Source organism: Phascolarctos cinereus, unplaced genomic scaffold (assembly GCF_003287225.1).
Source record: "Phascolarctos cinereus isolate Bilbo 61053 unplaced genomic scaffold, phaCin_HiC Scaffold_5;HRSCAF=322, whole genome shotgun sequence".
Classification (NCBI taxonomy): Eukaryota; Metazoa; Chordata; class Mammalia; order Diprotodontia; family Phascolarctidae; genus Phascolarctos; species Phascolarctos cinereus.
In genome coordinates, this window is record NW_027555958.1 from 130,371,474 (window position 1) to 130,397,063 (window position 25,590).

Genomic DNA, 25,590 nt, shown 5'->3' on the forward strand with positions numbered 1-25,590 from the left:
GAGAGGAAAGAGGAAAAGGAGAAGGAAAGGGAGGAGAGAAAAAAAAGGAGAATCAAAGGAGGAGAAGAGAGGGAGAGGAGGAGGAGGGGGGAAAGGGAAGACAGGAAAAAGAGAAGAAGGAGAAGAAGAAAGATGGACGAAGACAAGAAGCAGAGAAGGAAGAGAAGGAGCAGAGGAGAGGGAAAAGAAGAAAACGGTATAGGAAAAAGGAGGAAAAGGCGAGTAAGAAAGAAGTGAAGAAATGGAAGGAATGGAGGAGGAAAGGAAATAAATGAAAAGGGGAGGAGAGGGAGATTCTTAGGGATGTGCTTTTAGGAAGTCTGTGGGCTTGAAGATGAGGGGTTTGCATGAAGAAAAAGATATTCAGTGCTATAGAGCTATCAGTTTAAAATAGTTGAGGAGCCACTTCAATTTTATTGCTCTTGTAAAAATGATTCTCCACTGCTTCAGATTTTGAAAGCAATGGGGATTGTTTGTGTTACTGAGACTCTGTGAAAACAGGGTACACAATGCACCACAAGCATGAGGAGGCTAAGAATTTGATCCGGGCCACTGGCCCCTTTGCTAATGAGGATAAGGAAAGGACTTGTTCCTTCTGGGAGTCTCTGAGAGACCTAGCTTGTGAGAGCTGGAGAGGGAGAGGCAAAATCTTAGCTCCTGAGGCGCCGCTGCCAAGATAAACGCTTCAGTATTTTATAAATTAACTCTGCTGTCTGCATGTTTGTTTTTGCTTTGGGAGCCTCTAAAAGGAGGCTGTTCAGCTCATCTTATTAGCGGCCTCTGGGTTTGGGGGTGGAGTGGGGTGAACAGAGAGCTGAATAGGACAAGGGATGGGGAATAAATATATCACACTGGAAAATATTGACAATTTAAAGTTACAGAATATTCTTTACCACTAACCCTAGGTACTCCTCCAGATCATATGAATTAGGTAGTTAAGCCATAAACCATTATATTAAGCTTTCTGGGGTTGTAAAGTCTCCATTTACAGCATGAAGAATACATTAACTGTAGAGGCAAAAGGTTTATTATGAAGCATTGGAATGTCAATGGGGGTGTATATGTGGGGAGCTGAAGATGGTGGCTGCCTCTGGAAATGGTTAGCGGTTCATTTGATTAGCAATCTCCTTTTGCTATCTGAAATGAAGGGTTTAAGTTCACTATGTTGTCTTCCCCCATTAGAATGTAAGCTACTTGAGGACAAGGATGTGTCTTTCTTTTTATTTGTATTTGTACAATTATTACAGTGCCTGGCACATATATGTATATACATATATGTATATATATATATATGTATATATATACATATATGTATATATATATACACATATATATACATATATTATATATACATATATATATATATACATATATATATATATATATATATATTATATATATAATATATATATATATATATATATATATATATATATATATATATATATATATTGCATTAAGCAAATTGGTGGGCAGGCAACTGGGCATAGGAGGGTCGCATGAAGTTAGCTGTTCAATAAAATACTTGGTTGATTACCATACCTGATCTTTGGCATCATTATGGTGACAGGAACTATGTGCTACCAAAAAGCAACAGGAGAAACAAATATGGAGTCCATTATGTGTTTCCAAAACTTTAAGCTCCCTGTATTCAGAGGTTATCCCATTACCAAATGACTAAATTCATAGTAGAAGAAAGATAAATATGTTGTTCAATGGAATCAGTCATGCAGCATCTACCACATCTTTACTGTAGGTAAGTAGGATTATTAAGTATCCAGTGTGTGTGCACTATGGCAGGGCTTGTTTTTCAGAATGCTATCTGGAGACTGCCAGTAACCAATAAAGATTGGCCAGAGAACAAGATATCTGACTGAAAACATGAAATTATCCACTGAATGGTTATACAGAGCCAATGGTCTGAACATGGGTTTACCTGAATAGAAAGATGTGCTAAATTCACCTTGGAAGCACTCAGGATCTAAACTCTCCAATAAATTGGTACAGCTCTCTGACATTTAAAGGCAAAAAACAGAATGCTCACACCAAGTCTTTTCTGAATATTCACTGTGAACTTTCAGTAGTTTCAACCAAAAAACCTTTGTACCACTAGAAAACAGTTTTAAAGGTATATAACAAACATATGAGAATTGGGTATAGTAATGCTTAAATTACTATGTAAGCCATAGGAAGGTTCTAATCAGGTTTTTTTAAAATTTCTTTTGGATTAAGATTCCATTTGATTTTTGACAACAGGCACCACTTGCACTTTGGAAGACTAATAATGTCCTGTATTTCTAAACAGTGTCTCTTGATTCAAACAAAAGATGCACATTCCTAGTTCAGATTGTCTTTTCAGAATTACTAGTCTATTGTATAACTAGATTCTTATTCCCAAATGTTAGAGATAGTTACCATTGGCTTCATCTAGGATGCTTACATGAGGTTCCTCCCCTCCCTTCTCCTCCCCTGATGCTTCTTTTACAGAGAAGTGAGACTGAATTCCTCAAGTGCTTTTCATTTGTTTAGGAAGAGAGGAAAAGCAAGGGCAACAATGACATCATGGTCACTCTCTATGTGTGTGTGTGTGAGTTTCCACTAATAGACTCAGACAAGGTGGTTTACAAGACAGAAATAAAAGGAACTAAGCACGTATTGGTGGCCTATCTGCATGTGTTACATGCCCTGCTTGAATAAGCCATTGAGGAAAAAAAATTGGTGGAAAAGCCATTGTTTTCTGATGGACTTCCTGTGCTCTGTAGCTTGGATGATTTTATCCAATCCTGAAGGGGAAACAACTAAGTCTGGCAACAGCAGGGCAGTGGCTTCAGCCTGCTGTGACCAGTCTCTCTTCCCAGGAGTTGAGTCTGTGTTTCCCCCAACCTAATTACTTTTTGGCAATTGGGCTCCTGGGATTTTGTCTTATTGTAATTCACTGGGGCCCCGAATCCTAAAGTGGGGCCTTCTCAGCTAGCTGAGCATTAGGTTTGACCTTTATAGGGAGCTTTTCCTTGTTGGTGACAAGGCATTGAAAATCATTCAAGGACTAAATAAAATAAAATAAAAGGCTGGGTCAAAAAGATAAGCATCCAAGGAAGAGTAAATAAAGAAAGAAGGAAAAGAAGATAGAAGCCATGAGAAACAACCTACCCTCAAACTATTGTCTGAAATAACTTTACAGTTAAAATGATGATTTCTACTCATTTTCCTCATTCTCAGTAGTTAGTAAGTTAGAAATTATAGAACATATAAAATGGAATGAATATCCTTTTCTTTGGGAAGTCCTGGCATCTCTTTGAAGGGAATATCTGTAGTATATCACTATTATCTTGGATAAGATAAAATGGAAAATACTGGTTTTCCTTAAGTAAAGATTTAAAGATTTATTCCTTAAATAAAGATTTAATAATAGATATTGTTTATAGTCTTTATAGTAATTGCTGAAATATGTTCATATTTCGTGTCCACAACTGCCCCTTTCCTTCCACTCTCCCTTTGTCTCATTAAATTTCAAACGTTTTCTATCCCATGTCATCCACTCCCCTACCCCAAGCTCATTTTTTTAAATGAAACACACATTCATTAAATCCACTCTCTTGCCCTACTATGTGTATTTTGCTCTTTCTTCCCTTCTCTCTCCTATTTGTTCTCTGTGGCTGAGACTATCTCTATCAGTTTGAGTGTTTGTGCTAGGGAAATGTCATGTGGATAAACAATGCTCTTTTGATGCATAATGGACTCTTATATTATAGCTTTATATTTTAAACTGCTCTTTATCCACATCACATCTCTTACAACAGCAGCCTCTGATTGTCTGATCCTCAGACTATCTGCATGATTGTCAACAATTGTCATTGTACAACAGTTACTCTTAAATTAGAGTTACCATCTTATGGGTCCATTAAGAATTAGCTCTGAGTGAAAGTTACCATCATTAGTGCTTTAGTGAGAAATAGCCCAAGTTACTGACTTGGTCTGGCATCGTAAAGACATAAAGATAGCTCCTCTGGATAAAGACAAAAGCCAGTAGTCTACCATGGCAATAAATTTATATAGAGGAATTTTAGTGTTTAACTAAACAAACAAACCAACAAACCAACAGGCATTTCCCCCATGTCCTAAGTGAGATATTCTCTTTAAGTTTGTGTGATCTTAAAGCCTTATTTAAAATGATGTCATTCTAAAGCAATTCTAAAGTAAGTGTCAACAACTTCATTATTCATAAATGCCACCAATAAAGTGGAATGAGAACTAAAATCTTATAAGAGAAAGGCATAAGTGGGGCAATAGGGCTGCTAAGGTGCCTGCCAACTCTAAAATTTTGATGATTCTGTGAAAAAAGAGTGGAAGAAAGAAAAAGGGGAGTGATAAACAGTAAGAGAAACATGTGTTACAGTATTTTGAATGTAGTGGATGTGCAAAAAACATATACGGAAAAAACATATATTGCTGATTGAGGAAGAAAGGAGAAGGAGGGAAAAAGAGGAAAAGGTATAAGTTAAAATAAGAAGGGAGAGAATGCTCCTCTTATCTGTTTCAGGTGCTACCAGGGGCACTTGGGTAGCACAGGTTCTCATCCGAACTGTAATGCATGGAGTTTTGAAATCATTGAACATAACAATAAATATAATTAGAAACAAATTAATGTAACAGCAGTAGTGTGTGGACCACAATGTCCTGATTTAACAGTGAAACATAAGCCTCTTGAGGGCAGAGAAAGTTAGTTAGCCTTCAAAAATTCTATGACGAATAAGCAGAAGTGGGAGGTGGAAGGCAGGAAAGATGATTTCCTATGTAATGAAGAATGGCATTGATACCAATAAGTTTTACTGAGAAGTAATCTTTTGATTAATCTAATACTAGTTCTTTAAAGTTTTCAAAGTGCTTTACATAAGTTGTCTTATGTGATGGTTGAAACAAATCCATGGAGGAGAGACTCCACTTATTATTTACTTTTACAATGAGGAATCTGAGATTCAGAAAAATAAAGCTAAATACTCATAAGTAACACACACAATGGGCAGAATTCAAACTCAGGTCTTTATGGTTCCAAGGCTAGCACTATATTCATGGTACCATTATGTCTCTCGATATGTATTATGTGGACTTGTAGGACTTAAGAATTGGAAGGGACTTTGGATTAAATGATATCAAAGATCTCTTCTGAAGGTAAATCCTAAAATCCTATACATGCCGTGGGCACTGAACATGGTTATTTTAAAAAATCTACTTCCTGAAATGCCTCCTCTTTCAAACCTTCTGTGATGACTCTAGTCAAAAGTGCTTCCCTCCCCCCTCTAAATTCCTGTATGTCTTAAATAATGAGTGCTATTCACTTCTCATACACTGCCTTATTCTGAAGCTATTTGTGTATATCTTAGCTTTTTTTAATTGCAGTCTCTCAAGGACCTATAATTATTTACATGTCCCAAAACAATGACTGACTGGAAGAGGAAATGGTCGGAACGGGTAGCAATGGCAAGGGGTAATAGATGGATAACCCAGGCATTACATTTATATCCACATAATTCAAAAATATTTAGAGGAAGGCATGTAGGATGCTAGATAGATCTTCTGTTGAGGATTTGTGAGAGGATGGGACAAGAGCCCCACAAGATGATAAAATGCGTAAGGTATCCCAAAAGTCTTAGTGCAGCTTTAAGCTATTAAAGCTATAAAGTTTAAAATGGTACAGACACCTATATATATGGATTTTGATCTATACTGTTGAAGTGAACACACACACTGATGTGATCATTAAGAATGAGCTCTGAACAACAGTTACCATCATCAGTGTTTCAGTTCAAAATAGCTGAAGTTATAGGTTTCAGGCATCATGAAGATGCCTTTATTGTTAGAGAAAGACATAAACATATTAGTTGTATGACCCTGGGCAATTACTTAACCCTTAGTGCTCTGGGGATCTCTCTAAGGCTATAAGTTTCAGAGAAGGTGTTAATTTATATTGGTCAAAGATCTTTTCCTTACCTGGAAATTCCACACATATCAATGAAATTACAGGTCCAGGCTCTCTGTCTTTGTCTCTCTCTCTGTCTCTGTCTCTGTCTCTGTCTGTCTGTCTGTCTCTTTCTCTTTTCTTTCTCTCTTTCATTGATCTTTCTATCTACCAATCATCTATCTCAATGCTTTGATGAACTAAACTTACTACATAAATAATCATTATTGCTTTAGAATATAAATGCCTAAAGGGTAAGGACAGTATCTAACATAATGGTTTATATATAGTATAAGTAATTTATGAATGTTCACTGAATTGGATTGAATTAGAAAAGCAAAATTTAAAAACTAATGTAGGACATCTTTTATTATACATTTAAACCATTTGCTTAAAAGAAATCATTATCCAGGTTCAATATGCTTTTGAATAATTGTGCAACTAATATATAAAGGTGGATGAGAGGACAAGCCACAGTGAGAAACTTGCTGTTCTTTTCCTTACCAATCTATTGAGTATATGTTAAGAAAATAATGTTCTAAAAAAAAGCAGCTTGCAAATTCTGTTATTTTATGTTGTGTGGTAGTGGTTTATATCATGTGGTTATAAAACGGGGCTCCGTGCTACCATTTACTCTGAGGAATGTGCTTTGTATTGGGGTATAATTATAAATATGCTTACCAGCTAGTTTTCTGCAGACTTTTCTGTGTGTGAGAGAGAATTTAGTACATAACTTTAATTTATATTCACTTGTAATAAGATGTTTTAAGGTGATTCTAAATTTGTTCTGTAGTAAGAATCTAAACCCAATCCAAACTCTTAGAAGAACTTAAGCAAAGAAAAAGACAGGTTTTGAAAATCTGGCTTCCTTTAAATAGAAGTCGTAAAATGGTAGGATGTGTTAGACTGGAAGGGGAAAGGTAGACAAAATCAGAAAAGAGGAGGTGAGGTGCAGGTGCTGTAAAAACAGACATTCATTTTCTACAGCTCTACTTTTGGAAATAGAGCCCTCCTGATTTAGAGTCTAAAGACCTGGGTTTAAGTCATAGCTACACTCCTTTCTAGCTGTGTAAACTTGGGCATATAACTTTCTTTCCCCAGGTTTCTTTTCTTATTTGAAAAATGAGGGGATTGGATTTGATAATTTCTAAGGTTCCCTTCCACCTCTAAGCAAATACTACTCTTGAAAGCAGGAAAAGACGGTTTTTCCTATATCCAGGTGATGCAATTTTTGGAAAAATTGCATCAGGTTCTGGAGTTTATGCATGCTTCTGCTTTACTACCTTGTTTTATAAATCTCTTGTGCAAAGTAAATACTGTATAGTATTATATAGTATTATATTGTATTATGTTATGTTGGGTTGGATTATATTATATTATATTATATTATATTACTTTTTGGAGGGAATATATGACATATAGGAAAAAATAAGATAGGGTCTTACTGCCTTATTCATCTTTCTACCTTAGCCCCACCTCAAGCCACTATAATGTTTTTTGCATAAAACATTCTCTTAATAAATGAATTTGTGAACATAATGGTGATCTGGTGACTTTGTCTTCTTAGGACTTGGTAAACAGCATTATAACTTAAAACCCTAGCAAACATTTTGTATGACTGTGCATAATAGGGAAACTGTAGGATGAGTAAAAAATCCCAAAGTTGAAAGTAATATATTGAATAGTTAACAATAGTCAAGATATACAGTACTGCATGCTATGGTTAATTGTGCTTAACAAATATGAAGAGTGGTTCTCTCTAACCATTTTAGAAAGCCTTGCTCATTGCTTAAAAATACAGCCTAAGGTTCAGAAAACAGATGCATTCCTACCTGAATTAGAAGCCCTTTACAGGTTCTTACTGATAACAGGTTAAGTAATTTAACCTCCCTAAGGCTCAGTTTCCTTATTTGCAAAATGTGGCTAATAACACCTAAAATATCCGCCTCACAAAATTATTATGAAGACAGATGTAACAGTTTATATAAAGTGCTTTACAAGTTTTAAAGTACTATCATCATCATTTGTATAGCCTATGACAGATGATTCAGCAGTTCTTTGTTGTTGTTCAGTCTTTTTTCAGTGCTGTCTGACTCTTTGGGGTTTTCTTGATAAAGCTACTGGAGTGATTTGCCATTTCCTTTTCCAGCTCATTTTATAGATGAAGAAACTGAAGGAAACAGAGTTAAGTGACTTGTCCAGGGTCACACAGCTAGTAAGTATCTGAGGCTGAATTTGAACTCAGGAAGATGGATCTTTCTGACTCCAGGTCTGGCATTCTATCCACTGCACCACCTACCTTATTAAATTCAACTGGATTTTACCTTCTTCTTTCTTCTTCCCCCCATCTTTTTATTTACTGAAGATGACCATATCCTCCACCCTGCCCAGTCAAGAGGCAGCAGGCTGAGGTGTGGGACATCCTACTTCACCAATACCAAACTCATGGATAGCAGGTGTCGAATATCAGGTGTTTCCTGAGGGTTTATAGATAGAGTGATTTATAGCAGAGTGTAAGTGACAGAAATAACCTGAGGATTGCTTTTAGATGCCCTGACTAAAATTAACTGCCACATGCCATTCAGAAAGAACATTAGGAGTCCAGAAACCTGGGCTCTGGTTCTGTCCACGAGCTTCCTGTGAGATCAAGTAACTTATATCACCACTGTGCCTCAGTTTCTTCATCTGCCATGTGAAGAGAGTGGACTAGATGAGCCCCCAAATCTCTGCCTGTTCTTAAAGTCCGAAAATTTTGGCCTTGGAGCTGTCTGGATTGACTCAGGTTATTATAATTAGCTGGTTGAGTTGTGCAGTTCTACAACATAATTAACTATATGAACCAGTAGGAGGCAAGAGTAAGACCAGTCAATCAGAAAACAGTTGCAGTGAAATTACAAAAAAAGCAATTTATGTCTTATATCTCTAGCTGCACATACAGATACAGAACTAGGCCTGGAGTCCAAAAGACCTGAGTTCAAATCCAGATGCATATGTTTACTAATAGTATGACCCTGGACAAATCACTACCCTCTGTCTGCTTCTGTTTTCGCAATTGTGTAACGAGTATAATAAAAGCAGCTACCTCCAAGGGTTGTTGCAAGGACCATTTAGCACAATGCTTGGTGTATGTTAGGTGCCTAATAAATGCCATTTCCTTCCTTTCTTCCTTCAGTCAGTGGTTAGATCTATGGGGCAGTGGTTATAGGAGAAAGATTAATACCTATTGTTTCTGTCTCTAGTGTGTGAGCTTGGACAAGTGTCATAACTTCTCTGGTTTCCTCATCTATAAAACAAGGCCATTGGATTAGACCTTCAAGGTCCCTTCCAATTCTGACATTCCAGGATTTGGTGATTCTACATCTAATTCTATTTCCTCAAGGGTTTGACATAAAAACTCAATGAACAAAGTGGTTAGGATGGAGTCTGACTCATGCTGGACATTTTAATACTTCTTGAGTAGAATTTTATTTCTTGGGAGTTGTATTTCTCAAGGGGAAAAGTCCAAGTGCCTCCACTTCCCTTCCTGGTTGTCTAGAGACAGAGTGCACTACTTGCCATTTAGAAGACCCAAAGCTGGGGAAGCTAGGTGGTGCAGTGAATAGAGCACCAGCCTGAAGTCAGGAGGACCTGAGTTCGGATCCAGCCTCAGATCAAACACTTGACATTTACTAGCTGTGTGATGCTGGGCAAGTCACTTGACCCCAATTGCCTAAAAAAAAAAAAGGACTCAAGGCTGAGGGCAAGTCCTTCTCTCTCTCTCTCTCTCTCTCTCTCTCTCTCTCTCTCTCTCTCTCTCTCTCTCTCTCTCTCTCTCTCTCTCATCTTTCACTAGCTCTGGAACACTTTTAATTCTGCCTTCGTAGAACTAAATCCCAGATTGGGGCTGAGGCAAAATGCCACCACTCTATTGCTTGGGTTGCAGCATTAGTAACTGGACCAGTTGTACTAGCTCACCATAGGGGGTCAGCTAGTGAATAATGAATATGCTTTGTACTTGTACAGGTTTCATAATAATGAAGTGTTGCAAGGTGATCTTCAGTTACATTGTAATAAAATTTCAAATGGGTCTAGGTATGTTGGATAAGGAAATTGGATTTGGGATCATCTAATTCTTCTTTTTATTGCTTATGGCTTACTAAGAAATTAGAATCATTAGCAGTTGGAGCTTGAATCAACCAACCATGGAAATAATATAGACAGACTAACTCTTATTTTATTGATGAGGAAACTTTGCTTAAGGAAATAATTTAATTTGCTCAAGTTTTTACAGCTAGTAGCAGAGCTGAAACCAGAACCCTGTTCTCCTGACTCACAGTTCTGAGTTATTTCCATCACACGAGGCTTCCTACTCTAAATTAACTTCTCTACAGCCTGGTGTCTATAGTAAAGCAGAGACAGACACTTGATCTATAGGCCAGATGAAACTGCACATGAACAAGATGACATTTTATAAGAGCTAGTTACCTCTCATATTAAACCTATGTATTAATTTCAAAGCATTATTTTAATTGGGCATGTGTGCTGTTCAGAACCATTGAAATTTTCTGGAATAATTTTCAGCAGGATTCCTTGTAGTAACAGCAGATGGTGACTAGGTTCAATGCCAAGATTACAAATAAGACAGAAATGCTCTTATCAGATAAGAGGCACCTGCAACCATACTTTAAAAATGGAATTTTTGAAATTATTCAAGCTCTCCTTATGTTAAAAGAATTCAGGTATTTTGCTTGAAAGTCTCAAGTAGTTGAAACCTTTGAAGCAGAAAATAGGATTTCCTAGCACTCAATGGCAATCAGAGGTTAACATTCTGAACACCCCCGCTATGTCCCAAAATGGAACATTCCATTCTTCTCAGTATGACTGGATGATGGTTAGAGAGTAAGAATGCCTGAAATATTCCTGAATGGAAAGATCCCATAGGCTGAATACATTAAATAGGGAAAGAAGTAGCACCTTTCCTTTTAGATGTATATTTTACATATTCTCCATTTCCTCAAGGTATATTTGCAAGACCATAAAATAAGGCATTTCAAAACATCTATCACCAAACATACAGTACATTTTAAAATAATGTAATTATTTGAAATTTTGCAAACTAGCCATTGGAAAAGATCACATTCTTTCTCAAGTATAACTAGTAAAAGCAATTTCTTTTATGCAATTTACAATGTTCCCCTAAAAGTTAATCTTTGGCAAATTTTAGAAAACTGAAGTGGTGTTACACAAAGAATGTCAGTGTAGAATTCGATGTTAATCAAGGAAACCATCCTAACCAAGAGGAATATGTAATTTCAACACACTGTCCTGCATGATCCTTACCATGCTCTCAAAATTGAATGATGTTTTCCTAATGGTAACTAAAGTTGACTCTTGCATTTCATGAAACTCAATACCCACACTGATGGTATTTCAAGAATTCACTATTTGGGAAAGGATATTTGATGGATTTTTTTGGTGTGTGTGTGTGGGGAGGTGAGTGGGAAGGGAGGTGGGGAAATAGAATGAGTGGTGAAGTGGGGGAGGGAGAATTCAGTTCATTGTCCAATATACAACATTTGGATGGAAGAAACTTGCAAAGGTGGAAAGAGCTTCTTAGTAATGCACTGTATCCAAAGTAGTTTGATTTTGACAAACAGATTATCCTTACACTGTAATTAATCACAAGTTTGGAGATGGTGGAGTCTTTTACTCTTTCAAAGACTCCTGTTGCTTCTACATAGGGTCAAAAATAACTCTGGTACTTTTTGTAAGATTAAACATTTGTCTAAATATACCAGATTAGATTTTAGGAATGTCGAAACAAGCTAGAGCTCTCTCTTTCTCTCTGGGCTCAAATCGTCTAAAGCGATTAGCTGCCCAATAAATTCATTTTTATGGAAGCAATGTAGCTAGAATTTCCCTATAATAATCTTAAAGTTAAATTTTACTATATAGTGAGATTTCTTTGCCATGTTTTCTGGGGGCCAAATTTGTCGAATGTTATGTATGGGGCAAACTTTCGATGGAAGAATGTTGTAACAAAGTTTTACCACATGCTAATGGAAATACTGTTCATATTTCATCCTTAAAGAAATGTTGAAATGTTAATAGCAAATCTGTTTCACATTCTTTCCTATATTCCCCATTGGTTTACTTACAGTAACTTAGCACTAAAATGGCAACACATCACCATTTCTGATATTTTAAGTAGGATGTTTATATGGAAGTAATAAACAAAAGATGAAAAAGATGAAATAAAGGGATAACTCACAAGTGATCCTAATATTGGAATGGTGATTAAGATAGGATTCAAACAATTAAATTTCTTTTGTCTATTGTTTTTATATCTATTACTACATATAAGTTTGGTTTTGTGAGCTTGATTTACAATATTATTGTGCAATTATTATTATGTATACCAGAACGTACTTTTCCCAGAACATTTTACACTTGTCTCTGTCAGTAAATCCAATTCCCTCCCCAATGAATGACTGAGGGCAGAAACATTGAGTAACAGAATTGCATTATCAAGCAACATTCAAACTCCAATTTCAGAAAAAGAAAAGCAACAATGAATAAAAATGCATGGTGGGTTCGTTTATGATTCATATGGATTGTTAAAACAACCTTTTAGCAACCTAGTCACCAAGAAATATGTTAAGCATATAGAAGCAGTTCAATACCTAAAAAACAATGGCAGAGCATTTTCTTATAAGCTTGTGTGGGTTTAACAATTAGTTAAAATTATTTTCCCAGTATTAAATTTAATTGGCTTTCTACACAGATTTTCTTTTTTAAATATGCTTTCCTTCTAAGAATTGTTTTGGAAAAGAGAGAAACATTAAAATGATTATGTTCCATTTAATCTCTATATAGAGTAATTGGGTTTTTATGGTCTATGGTTAATTTCTGTTTATCTGGAATCTAGGTAACTGACCCTCAAGTAATCAGTTTTCCCCCCATACTACCTTGAAACACAGCAAGCTCCTAAAATGCTATCTGAATCATGCTGATAAGACCACTATGTTTATTACTTTTTAAAAATGTTAATGTCTTAACATTTGATCCAGTTCTTTAAAAGTTGATAATTTATCTATTAATTATTCTATTTAACTGACTAGTTAGTAATGCAGAACAATCTTACTCCCTGACCATTCAGGATAAATGAGAGTTTGTAACTTTTATCTTTCTCCTTCCAGAGAGACCATCAAATTTCTTTCTTAATGATCCTCACAACTTACATCTTATGGTACCAACAGAAAGACTGAAATACAGAGAAGCTAAGGGATTTGCCCAAACCGAAATAGTGGGATTATTGTGTTGGTCTTAATAATGTAAACCAAGGTTTTGGATTTTGCATCAAGTGCCTAAAATCATTTCATGAATCAATAATAATTGCTTTGCTGGGACTTAGTTAAATCCAGGTGTTGTCATTTCTTCCTGGTGTGTCAATCCAAACAGATGAAAGGCAGAAACCACATATTTGTTCACTATAGCTCCTTGCTCTTTTACAAAACTGCTTGTTAAAATGTTAGCATTTTCATAGGAGGAAATCAGGTTACTCTTTCGTATTAGGTGGGAGTAGGGAGTAAGATAGGTGTTTTCCAAGAGAGCTCACATTGACTGAATCTCATATTTTTTATAATGACCCTTGTTAAAGTTACTTGGAAATATTTAATATTTATAAGAAGACATTTTAGGAATGTGTAGACTGAAAAAGCACTAGACAATTAGAAGATAGATAAAATGATAAATTAGATAAAAAGAGCAATTATCTTTACTCCATTTTTCTATTCACAACTTCTTATCTGATAGTGACTTAGGCTGAATGCTAACAATCTTATCGAAAGAGTAACTGTTTATCTCCAAGCTGGAGAAAACAGACCTGAATGTTATATGCTGGCTGTCTTTAGGAGGACTGTCTGGTCAACCTGTGTCTCTTCTTTGTCCACTTCCTCAGAGCCCATTGTTTAAAATAGCAAATCTTTTCCAAGACCCTAACTAGGGGAAAGACAGACACCAATTTGTTTCCAAATAACCCGCCTGTCGTTAAGATGTCACCACTTAAATTTGTCTAAAGGGGTTGGCCTTGAGTTTCTTTCTTCCCAAATCTTCCTTCATTTTCTTCTCTCACCCCTTCTTTGCTCATCCTCCAGAGTTCTGTACTGCACCTGCATACAGCATCTTGTCTGTCTCCGCAGAGAACACAAGGGGTCGCACCTTCCACAGTATTGGAGCTCAGCAAACAAGTCACCGCAAAAGCAGAATAAGGTGCGGAGAGAGAATGGGAAGCAGCAGAGTATGGAAGTTTTCTAAGCGAGTTTTTCTCTCTGTTTTTCCCATTCGCACTTCCCACTTTCCAAAGACCACATTACACATCAAAAATTCGTCTTTTCTACTCTGGCATGGCCTGGTCAACAGACCATGAACCCTACCTTAAGCGGAAGATGCTAGACAGGTGAAACTATTTTGTGGAAAAGCAATCGTGGTTTGTAATGCATGGAGAAGTGAGGAAGTGGTCGCCTCCACCCAATTTCTGAAGCAGGTGTGGACGTCGTGTTGTCCCCAAGGATTCCCCCCAGTTTCCTATCTAAGGCTAATTCCTAATTCTACTGGCTGGTCCCCTCCAAGAATCCTCTTTCGAGATTGGAGCTCATAGTTTAGGATGAAAGTTAGGACTCTAGACTCCTGCTCAAAGTTAACTCGTACCTACTTTCAGTGGGTTGGGTTGCGTTGTTTGGGTGGTGGTGGGTGTTTGATGGCAGCACAAGTAGCCCTGTCCCCGCTTTCCTTTCCTCATCAAGCTCAGACTAAACTCGACTTTGCTTGCTTTCTTTGGGGGAAGGGAGGGTGGTGATTGACAGCGGTGAGAGGGCACTGCTGGAGCCCTGAGCCGCCGCCTCTCCTGTTCGTCTGCCGCCGGGCCAGGGGTTAAAAGGAGTGGGTGGGAAGCTATGAAGAATACAAACCATTCAGTGGCCAACGATAATAAATCGGATGCCCTGACATGTTTAACTTAGTCCCTCCTGCCCCCTGCTAAGTGAGCCGAGAGCCTAGAAGGCAGGGCCCGAGCCTCTGGCGTTCTTGCTGAGCTATGTTTCTTAAAAGGCAATTTCGAGGTGAATCAAACCTTGTGTACCCGAGGCAAACGATACAAAGGGAGCTTTCAGGGGGACCGTTAGGCACTGGGAAAGGTGCAGAGACAAACATCGGTCCATGAAGCGATTTCCAAATCCGAACTAAAAAAGTCAGTATTTTCTCTTCCACGTTGACATCCCCCAGCCTTCTCTTAGAGCTTCTCTGAGCAAGAGGACTGGAGGAGAACTGTTCCTGAAGGGAGACAGGAATTCAGGAAAGGAGGAGGAGGGGGGTGAGAAGAAGGAGGAGGGGAAGTTGGTAACTAATTCTTATTGGCTCTACCCTCCCGGGAAAACAGATTCAATGAGCATGGGGAAGTTGGGGGAAAAGGCTAGATTTTGGGTTCTTGGACAAAAGTTCCCATCTCTCTAAACTACGGCTGAAAATACTTAGTAGATTTCTTTTTTCTCCCTTATCTCTTCTTTCTCCTCTCTTCGTTCCTCCTAACTCCTAGTCCGGGGGAAAGAAGTACAGAGGGTCCGAGACCATGGACCATTTGCAGAAATGCTATTAACCTTGGTAGGGGGTGGGGGAAGGAAGAATCAAAGGAAGACAGAGCCGTTCTCTCTCATCTTCTTTCTGACTCTGGGCAGGCGTCACCTTTCAGACTCGGGACAGACTGACTCATGGAATGGTTCTGGTCACAGTGAGCTTGGCTCTCAGTGTTGGAGCCTCCGAGGAGATGGGGATTTAAAACAATCCAGGTCTAGGACTGCTCAGCAAAGTGGTCAGCCTAGGGAGTCTTTAAAGACAAAAGGAGTAGGATAAGAACGAGAGGTGGAGATAAGGTATTGGGATTGCTTTTGGGTTAAAAATCGTCTGTCAGTTGTCCTGTTCCTGGCTGGGCTGGAGACAACTAAGGAAGACTTCATTCGCTTCTGGATCAGAAATAATAAAAGAGAACAGTTTGAAGGAATAGTTCTGAGTAAGAAGGTGCCTATGTGTTTACTCCAAACCTCTCTGGACTGTCCCAAGCCTGTTCTTAAGGTATTTCTATTCACCCAGAAGGACGCTTGGATTTAGTGGAAACTGTTACCAATATTTTCAATGACCTTTCTCTTCGGATTTTTCTCACTCCCAGCTACCATTCAGAGAGCCCCGGGAAGTGCTTCCATCCTCACGATTAATCGAAGGCAAAGAACTTCATTGCACAGAGCCTTTTTATTCCTGGCCCTGCTTCGTTCTAGCATCCTCCCAAGGCAGCAGTAGGCGGTATCAGTTGTAAATGATCAGTACAAGATGAAGTTCAAGGGCAATCGGGATATTGGAGAGAGAGGCATTTCAGAGGGCTCTAAGATATTTTACTCACCCGTCTAGGAGAGTGGCAAGATGGACCAAGTTGCCTGCTGTTGAAGGATCCAATAAAAATGATTCTCTCAGAGAAAGGCCAAAGACCCTCTGTCCAAGAGGGGGCGAACAAATGTATAGGATCCCCAGCTTTAAAGAATGGCGAGTTTTATGAGGAGGTGAAACTTGTCGGGGAAGTGAATGTTAAGATGGAGGTGGGGGAAAAAAACCCACAGTAGGAACCTGTCTCTCCCCCAGCTCTGGGGTATGAGTGAATCCCACAAAAGGGAAAGGACGGGAAGGGGAGAGGAGGGGGAAAGCGGGTCACAGTTACTCAATAAAACGCTGTTACCTCTTCAAGCCGGGGTGGAGTGGGCGGGAGCGGGGGCGGTTGGGGGTGGGTGGGTGGGTGGAAAGAGACACTTCAGAGCAGCCCGACAGGTGAACAGCCAGGCTTAGCACAAGTACACATATACAATAAAGCCACACTTACTTCTTCGCTGTCGCCTTCCCCTGGAGGCGTTTTGACTGCCGATGTATTCCATAAAGTTCAAAATGATAAAAAACCAAGAAATCACTCGCAAGTGCATAGTAACCCGGTAATGGTGTCTCTTCCTTTCCCCCCTTGTCTTTTTGGTTGTTAATTTTGTTGGTGGTTATTAAATATGGATATAGATGTATAGATAATTACGCATATAACCAAAACAACTGAGCAACTTCTCGGCTCAGATCCGACAGTAGCTATGAGGAGGAGAAGGGAGATGAAGAAAATGAAGCGAAGTGGGTGGGAAGGACAGAAATCAATTATTGCACTTTCAAATTGTCCGAGCAATTCAGTCCAGCGGATCTTAGAGGAGAGCTGTCATCAGGGTGGGAGAGGGATCTAGAAGAGGCGAGCCGCCACGCCGAGGCTGCTTCAGGTAGCATGTTGCGAGGAGGCGGCGATCCCGAGGGCTAAGGTCTGGGGGCTGAGGGCTGGGGGCAGGACGAGGCGGCGGCTTCGGCGGCTGCGGCGGAGCTTCAGACTCTGTAGCCACGGCTGCTGAGACTGCTTTGCCTGCCGCGGTGGCTGTTGCTGCTGCTGCTGCAGGGAGCGCTTGCCTTCAGCACCTCGGTCACAGCCCTGGTTGCCATAGGGCGCTCTTGGCGTGCGAATCTGGAGCTCCTACTGCTGCTTGCATGCAGGAGCCGCACCAGTCTTCTGCAGGGCTCCCGGGAGTACCCCATAGGGGAGGGGGGAGTGGAGGGGGGAGGGGGGAGCTAGGGGGGCGGGGAAGGAAACTGCTGGAGCAACAACCCTGAGCGACCTCAAGAACTTTCAATTTCAGAGGGAAAGAGGGATCTGGAAAAGTACAGGCGATATTACTTGGCAGAAGGAAGGGAAGAGGCGCCTTTGGGGCTCTGGGGCTCCGGGCTCCGGCGGAGCATCCCTGGATTGACTAAGGCGCGCTGCAAATTAAATAACAGTTAAAATTCAAAGGAGAGGGTGGGAGTGGATGCGAAGCAAAGTCCCACCCCAGCTGGAGGGCAGCCTCAGCCAGTGGGGTGAGAGGTGGGCGAATCTGGGGGCCAAGACCGCCTAGGTTACTGGCCGCAGCTGACTGAGGCTTCTACGCTAGAGTGAGATAACGCATCTCATCTCATCCTCTCATCGCATCAGCCTGGAGTTGGGCTCCTTTCCACACTTAACCCACGCCCATCCCACTCCGCCCCCGCCTAATGCCCAGGGCAGCCACGGAACTGTGAGGGGAGCTCAGCCCTTAATAACTTCTCTCCGGGAAGTCAACGCTGAGGCCAGGGTTCCTTCTGCTTGCGGTCTCTCCTCTCTCTTCCTGCTCCCCCCCGCCCCCGTCTCCTCTCCTCTCCTCTCCTGTCCTGTCCTGTCCTGTCCTGTCCTGTCCTGCCCTGTCCTGTCCTGTCCTCTCCTCTCCTCTCCTCTCCTCTCCTCTCCTCTCCTCTCCTCTCCTCTCCTCTCCTCTCCTCTCCTCTCCTCTCCTCTCCTCTCCTCTCATTCGTCTCCTCTCCTCTCCTCTCCATTCGTCTCCTCTCCTCTCTCACTGAAGTAGAAGGCTGCAAAGGGACTTAAGGCAGGTCCTCCTGAGGTGACTTGCCTTCTCTACCGAGAATTATTAGAAAGGAGGCGGGGGGGGGGGAAGCTGGACACAGATGTGTGTGTGTGTGTGCTTAACACATTTCTTTTGGAATTACTATCATGCCACATGCCCCCCCCCAAAAGGAGACACCCAAACTTTGCCCTTTTCCATTCTGGCAGATTTCTCCTACCCTCTCACTCCCACCCCAAGTAATTCCCTCCACAACCTTCGAATCTTGGTCTCTGTCCCTTTCTCTGTCTCTATCTCTATCGCCATCTCTTTGTCTCTGGCTCACTCTTTCTGTTTTTCCTCTCTCTATTTACTAGTCTGCTTGCTAGTTTGTCTGCCTGTCTTTCCCTGCCCTCAACTACTATTCAGAGATTCTTTAGGGGGGATTTTTGCCAGCGCGTGAGCAGGGATGAAAGTTTGGAAAGCTGCTCCCAGTATGTGGAGACCTCAGATCCTTTCTTCTTGTCACTCAGGAAAGTCTACGGGAGGAGATGGGGGTGGGGAAGGAAAGGAGGGTTGAGGAGTCCTGCAGCGACTGAGAATAAGGTTTCCTCACCCTTGGCTGGGGTGAGGGGAATGGAGGACTTGCACATCTAATATTCTAAGATCTGCCTATGTAGTTAGTCGTGGGTGATCTTCCCACCTCTTTTCTCAGAAGCACAGATCTGTTAGCTTTCCAATGTTAATTGATGAGGTCTGGAGGTGCAGGTCAAGAACCCTATAGCCTCTTTAGAATAATTCACAGAATCATATAATTTTATCTGTGTTTTGTAATTAAAGTAGGGGGATATCTGTTGGACGATTTCTTTACCATTCAGGAAGATTCCAATTGATTTCAAAGGGACCATGCTTTTTTGGAGATTGTCCAAATTATTTGGGTTTAGAAGACATGCCAGAGCCAGAGTTTCCCAGGAAAACAATGTGAGGGTCATATTTTTTCTCTCCTCCCTTTGTGTATAATCTTTCCTATTCTTAGGTTTTATTAGGTTTGCTTCAAAAAGGCTAGTGATAAAGCAGAGGAGAAGAAAGGACACCTCCCCATCTACTCCATTTTGCAAACTTGCAATACTAGAAATTACCACAAGTCTCAGGAGTCCATTTAATGGAGTCCGAAGTGAAGACACTCCAAAATGGCTAGGGTGTAACAGGGAGCACACACGGAATATGAATTCTTGTCAGGCTGACAAAAGATAGAACTTGAGAGAAGAGTAGGTCTCGGCTATTTACTTAATACAATATTATTTGTGATTGCATACACCTGGCACCGTCTTATGAACTAAAGTAGGCATCATATTTGCTTTCAGTTAGTTATTTGAAGAGCCTTTACCAAAGGTGTCATAATAAGTTTGGTTTTTTTTGAGGGGGGAGGGATTTCCAAGAACTCCCATTCCTGTTTGGCAAAATTTATCTTCTCACAGTTGGAATATTTTCCCCTTTCTTCACAAAGAAATGATAGCAATGCACCACTTTGAAAAAATCTTTGAAAATTGGCCATTTGTACATCCATGAGTATATGAGTTTTGGAACAGGAATAGTAATAAACAACAGATGATTTCAGTTGAGCTATCCAATTAAGAAGCCAATCTACCTTTCTGTGTCTGATTTTCTCAGTCTCCTCTTCTTATTTAACAGATCTGATCTTGAATATCTGTACCATAAAACTTGGGGGATTTAAAGGACTGTGGGAGGCTCCCTTTGAAAAGGACTCTAGGGAGAGCCTTTCTAATCCAGGATACTTGAGCCAGATGGGATGAGATTGCAAGAGGGACATAAAAAAGCAATTCAGTGAACAACTTTAGAGATCTAAATGACTGCAAAGATATTTACTTCTCCATATTTGTTGTGCAGACACTTGTAGATTTCAATGTGACCAGAATGGCAAAGTGAATAAAGGGGGAAAAGGGGTGGGGAGGAACTGTAGCTACTGAAGCAGTTTAGGGGAAGGAATTCTAAGACTAGGGTATGAAATAAATGCTATTTAGAGGAAACATCAGGAAAGTATTAAATAAACTGTGGGTATATTCTTACTTTCCTGACGATGTGCTTTAGAGTAGTTTTTTCATGATCAGTGGTGCCACACTACTACTAATGTTTATTTGCGTGACTGAGCCTTACACTTCCTCATCTGTCTATGCAGCATGTGAAAACATTACTTGGTGTACTTTGTGCAGCATAATGCATATTATTTCTGTAGGATACAATGCTCACATAAGCATTAGAAGCTTCAATTAACTCCATAATACAAATCCAAATATGTTTAGTATAAGAGCCCTGCCTTCAAAAGTGCAATTTGTGTTCATTTTTTCATTAGAAATCACTACGTTCCCTGGAGCTGTTTTATAGGAGAGAAGTGGCAGATGGTAGATAGATGGAGAGGTAGGGACCATCATACTCATAGCTTGTTATCTCATTCTCCTTCCCTCTTTTCCTCTTCTCTCTTCACCCCCCACCCTCAATCCCAGGCAGTAACAAACTATTTTTGTCCTTTGCAACAGTGACATTGTAAAAAAAGAAAATGACTGTCATATTGTTGAATCTATACTGCAAATATGTGGAGGGGGGAGGGGTTGGGTGGGTTTGCTCTCGAAAGAGCTTGAGCCCAATAGTTTGGAAGGGGATGTAACTAGTTGTGATGTGAGATTGTTGGCAAGGTTCAGGCTGACATCAGTTATTATACCACAAAGCTAACATGCATTGCCTGAAAAAGTTGAACTCTTTTTCTTGTTTCCCAATGCTTGCAGGGGCATAGTAGGAGTTAGAAGATTTGGAGGCATCTGGCTGAATCAGTTGAATAGAGTACTAGTGTAGGGGTCCTATGAAACAGATGCAGCTAGAATTTATACATATAAAAGAGCAGACAACAATATTTTGTCACTGAAAAGTGACACTGAAACCAGTGCATCAAGTACAAACAATGTTTTTGGAGGGGAAATTATCATTGATTGCTATTTAAAAAAAAAAGCACACAGCTTTGGAAAAATAGATTATGTGGGATATTAATCTTCATTAAGAAAGATTTCTGTTTTCTCATGAACAAATGATAAGCCACATACAATTATAGCAGGCATAGCTCAGTATGCTTCACTTTAAGACAATCCAATACTTAACCCTTAGTTTCTAAGCCATGAAAAGATGGTCTCTGAAGTCTTTTCAGATTTAAATCGATGATACTGGTATTGGAAAGTTTGTAAAGGGAACTTATAAAAAGTTCCCTTTACAAAGCAATTCTCAGCAAGTTTCATCTAAAAGAGACTTTGCATATTATCTAGTACATTGAACATTTTCTCAATATTTGCTTTAGATATAACTTTTCAGGAATGTCCAAAAAGAGGAAGCATGGTGGAAAGAGCATTGGACTAGATAATAAGGGAAAGTCTTGTATTACTCTAAGTTCCTCACTTAGGAGCTGTGTGACATTGGTCAAATCATTTAATTTCTCTAGCCATTAGCTTCCTACTTTGATTCTCTCATTATAGCATCAGTATAATTCTGACTTCTTAAAGCATATGTCAGGGAAGTATAAACTCTGGGGAGTTCAGCCAAGTTGGAAGTGTTTTAGTTATGGGGAAAATCTTTTTCTTTAAGCTACACAGTCTTCTTTTCAGTATATCATCCTGTCCAGCCTCTATTTATTCCCTGTCTCCCTTGTCCCCACTGAACATATCTTCCTCTAAATGAAGTATAGAAGAAAGAATACTAGACCCTACTGGAGTCAGGAAACCAGAGTTCAGATCTTAGTTTTGCCACTCGCCACCTGTGTGAACTTAGGCATATCATTTAATTTCTCTTGACCTTAGTTTTCTCCTCTGCAAAATGAAAGGGCTGGACTTAATGTCCTCTGTATCTTTTGACTCTAAGCCTTTGATTTTATTAGATGGTTTCATAAGTCACAATGGCTGAAAAAAAAATTAACCACTTGGTGGCCAACTTTCTGATGCTGTCTAAATTTACCTAGGTTGATCCTTATATCATAGACTTTAGAGCTTGTTACCAGATCTGTATGAGCTTTGTAGAACCTGTTAGAGTTTGCATTCCCCTAGCATAGCCTTGGTAGATAGTAGATGGTAGATAGATGAAGAGGTAGGGACCATCATACACATAGCTTGTTATCTCATTTTCCTTCCCTCTTTGATAGCCAGTAGAGACAATTAGCTCAATAACTATAAAACAATTCCTCTATAAACTGGAGAAATATTTTTCCATAAATATACATGATGTCTGTGAGAAGAGTGGACACTAACTTAAAGGATGCTGGTAGTGAGGCACAAATGTGGACAAGAAACTCATGTGCTTGGTACTTCCAGGCCCCCTCCCCACCCCGCCCTAACACTTTCTCCTGAGACAGAGTCCTCATGAGTCCTTACACATACAGCTTCTCTCTAGTGTACAAGTCACTCATCTGGCCTCTCTGTGTTTGTTCTTCTCTACAGTTTAACTCCCTACTGTCAGCTTCCAGGAGCTGCTTCTTCACTCAAATGCTACCTCTCCATGTTTGTATCTCTTCAGTCTTATGAGCTCTCATTCAATTGGTCCTCTTCCTTCCCCCACATAGAAGATCATGGCCGAATCATGCTGTTTCCTCTCACATATTACTCCTTTTCTTTACTCATACAGCTATCACATTAGTTCAGGCCCTCATTACCTCTCAAATAGATTAGTATAACAATCTCCTATTTGGTCTCTAGGCTGGGCATCTAGGTGAGACAGTGGATAGAGTGCTGGGCCTGGAATCAGGAACACTCATCTTTGTGGGTTAAAATCTGGCCTTAGACACTCACTAGCTATGTGACCCTGGGAAAATCACTTAACCCTGTTTGTCTCAGTTTCCTCATCTGTAAAATGAGCTGGAGAAGGAAGTAGCAAACTCCACCAGTATCTTTGCCAAGGAAACCCCAAATGGAATCAAGAAGAATCAGACAAGACCGAAATGACTGAACAAAAAAATTGGTCTTCATGCCTCAAATCTCTTTCCATTGGTTTTCTCTCCACGGAGTCCTGCCTCTGAAACCCAGTGGTTGTGTGAGCCTGGGCAATTCATTTAATTTTTTAAGATCATGTCCTGCAGAGAAGGTGCTGGCCTGCCTTGGTAGAGGGCATCTCTTCACCTAGTGTTCCCTATATCAGTACGGGCAAACTACAGCTAGTGAGTTAGATTTGGTTCTCAGGCTGTAGTTTACTGACCCCTGCCTTATGCTAACAAAATCACAAATTGAATCCCTATCCCTAACCTATATGTGAGAGTAGGAGAATTTTGTTTTGTTTTGTTTGCTAGTAGCATTTTCACTCCCTAAGAGGTCAGCAGCCATCCATGACCATAGATTGATTGACTAAATGCCTAGAGATACACTACATACAAAGGGTTACTTTATCAATGATATGAATGAATTCTAGCACCTACCTTTAGTAGGTTCCCCTCACCCCCTGCCTCAGTTTCCCATACCCCTTTCTAAGGGAAAGCAAAGCATTTAATAATCTATAGAAACTTACAGTTTTTGACTGTTAGCTCCTCAAAGGGAAGAAGGGATTCCTTCCCTTGCTTTCTGTGTACTAATGCAGAGGTAAGGAGATGCACCTATTACCCCATAGAGAGCGATGGTCATGGATGGCTGCTTGTTTCTTAGGGAGTGATGCTGCAGTTGGCTAGCAGTGCCCATCCTCCCAACCCTCCTATCCTCCCAATTCTTCTTGGTGAAGTTTTGACTGTATGGGGCTGTTGCTAATGGGCAATACTTGTATGTGTAGGTTAATGATTCAACAAGTTTACTATTCTAACACTGAGGGGAGCTTTCTTTTATGTGGGAACTATGCTGTTTTATCATGCTTCCTATGAGTGACAGGGTAGGGTTAGAACCAGATATATTTAGAGTGGTGAAAAGTTAAGGTAGAGTAGTTTATGAGAAGCAAGAGTAATCATAGGTATGGGCTGGATTTGGAGTCTAGTGACCAGAGTTCAAATCTTGACTATCACTGTGATTTTGGATAAGGCACTTAGCCTCTTGGGGTCTCAGTTTCCTCATCTGTCAAAATAAGAGTCTAGAGTACATAATCTCTAAGGACTGTTCCAGCTCTATATCTATGATCTTATGATCTGAGGCCTCAGTCATGGTACCCTACTAGATATCTTTTCCTAGACTGCACACCACGATCTCAACCTCACAGGAGAAATGGCTGCCTTCTGTCTCTTTCTTTCACAACCTGACTCTCTGCTTTCAGAGATATTAACTAGGTAATCTGATATGCTAAATCTTGCTAGTATATCAATGTGAAAGGTCTAGTTTCACCATTGCAAACCACTCCCTTTAGTTAACATGTTTATTTTCATAGTGGTATATGTGGTCTTACCCAAAGGGGGTCCCATCCAGAGATACGAGTTTTCAGTCTTTTAAGAAGAGAAGCAACACCATATTTATTTGGTGAGCAGAGGTATGATCAAAGATATGCAAGGTAGGTAGCAGTGAGGAGGAGGGCAGGGTTGCTTAAAATCATTGCCTTACATAAACACACAGTTTCAGTATCAGAAAACTATTATCAATAGCACACATATATGTATGTATTGTATATATATATATATATATGTATATATATATATACATATATATGTAAAATGATGTATTACAATGAAGTCATAAAGCCTTGATTAGATAATAAGAGAGAAATATATAGATGGCAGAGGGAGTATATTGTGTGTTTGTGTGTGAAACACAATTTTTAAACTTTGCCTAGTGCACATAAATGCTACATCCTATTCTGCTAGACTGATGAGAGATTTAGAGGCCATTGGAGTTTGCAGTGCTTTCCACATATCCCTATTTAGGCAATTGAATAAGGCTGACCTCAGTGTTGAGAATTGGCCTAGAATAGCTCATCTTTACATGACACTTTAAAAGTTCACAAAGCACTTTCCTTGCAACAACTTGTAGGTAGTCCAAGAACCGTTACCTTTATTTTGCATATGAGGAAATGAAGCCCAGAGATATGACATGTTTCACCTAAGGTCTCATATTTGTAAGTGGCAGATATCTCCTGACTCCAAGTTTGGTGCTCTTTTATGTCGATGTGGCCTCTGTAAAAGTGACAAGTGAATTTCTCATTCCAGTTCTTTCACCTTCTCTTAAATCTTGACCCTCT

The 25,590-nt window shown here is 39.8% G+C and overlaps 1 protein-coding gene across 1 annotated transcript in view; it reads right to left on the reverse strand.

The window, feature by feature from the left end:
• RSPO3 (R-spondin 3) overlaps positions 1-17,974 on the reverse strand; it is a 104,355-nt gene extending 86,381 nt beyond the window's left edge. The window contains exon 1 of the mRNA XM_020986991.2: positions 16,854-17,974. Within this exon, the coding sequence (XP_020842650.1) occupies positions 16,854-16,950 (97 nt within the window). The 5' untranslated portion in view covers positions 16,951-17,974. The remainder of the gene's footprint in view (positions 1-16,853) is intronic.
• Between the last annotated feature and the right edge of the window lie 7,616 nt (positions 17,975-25,590).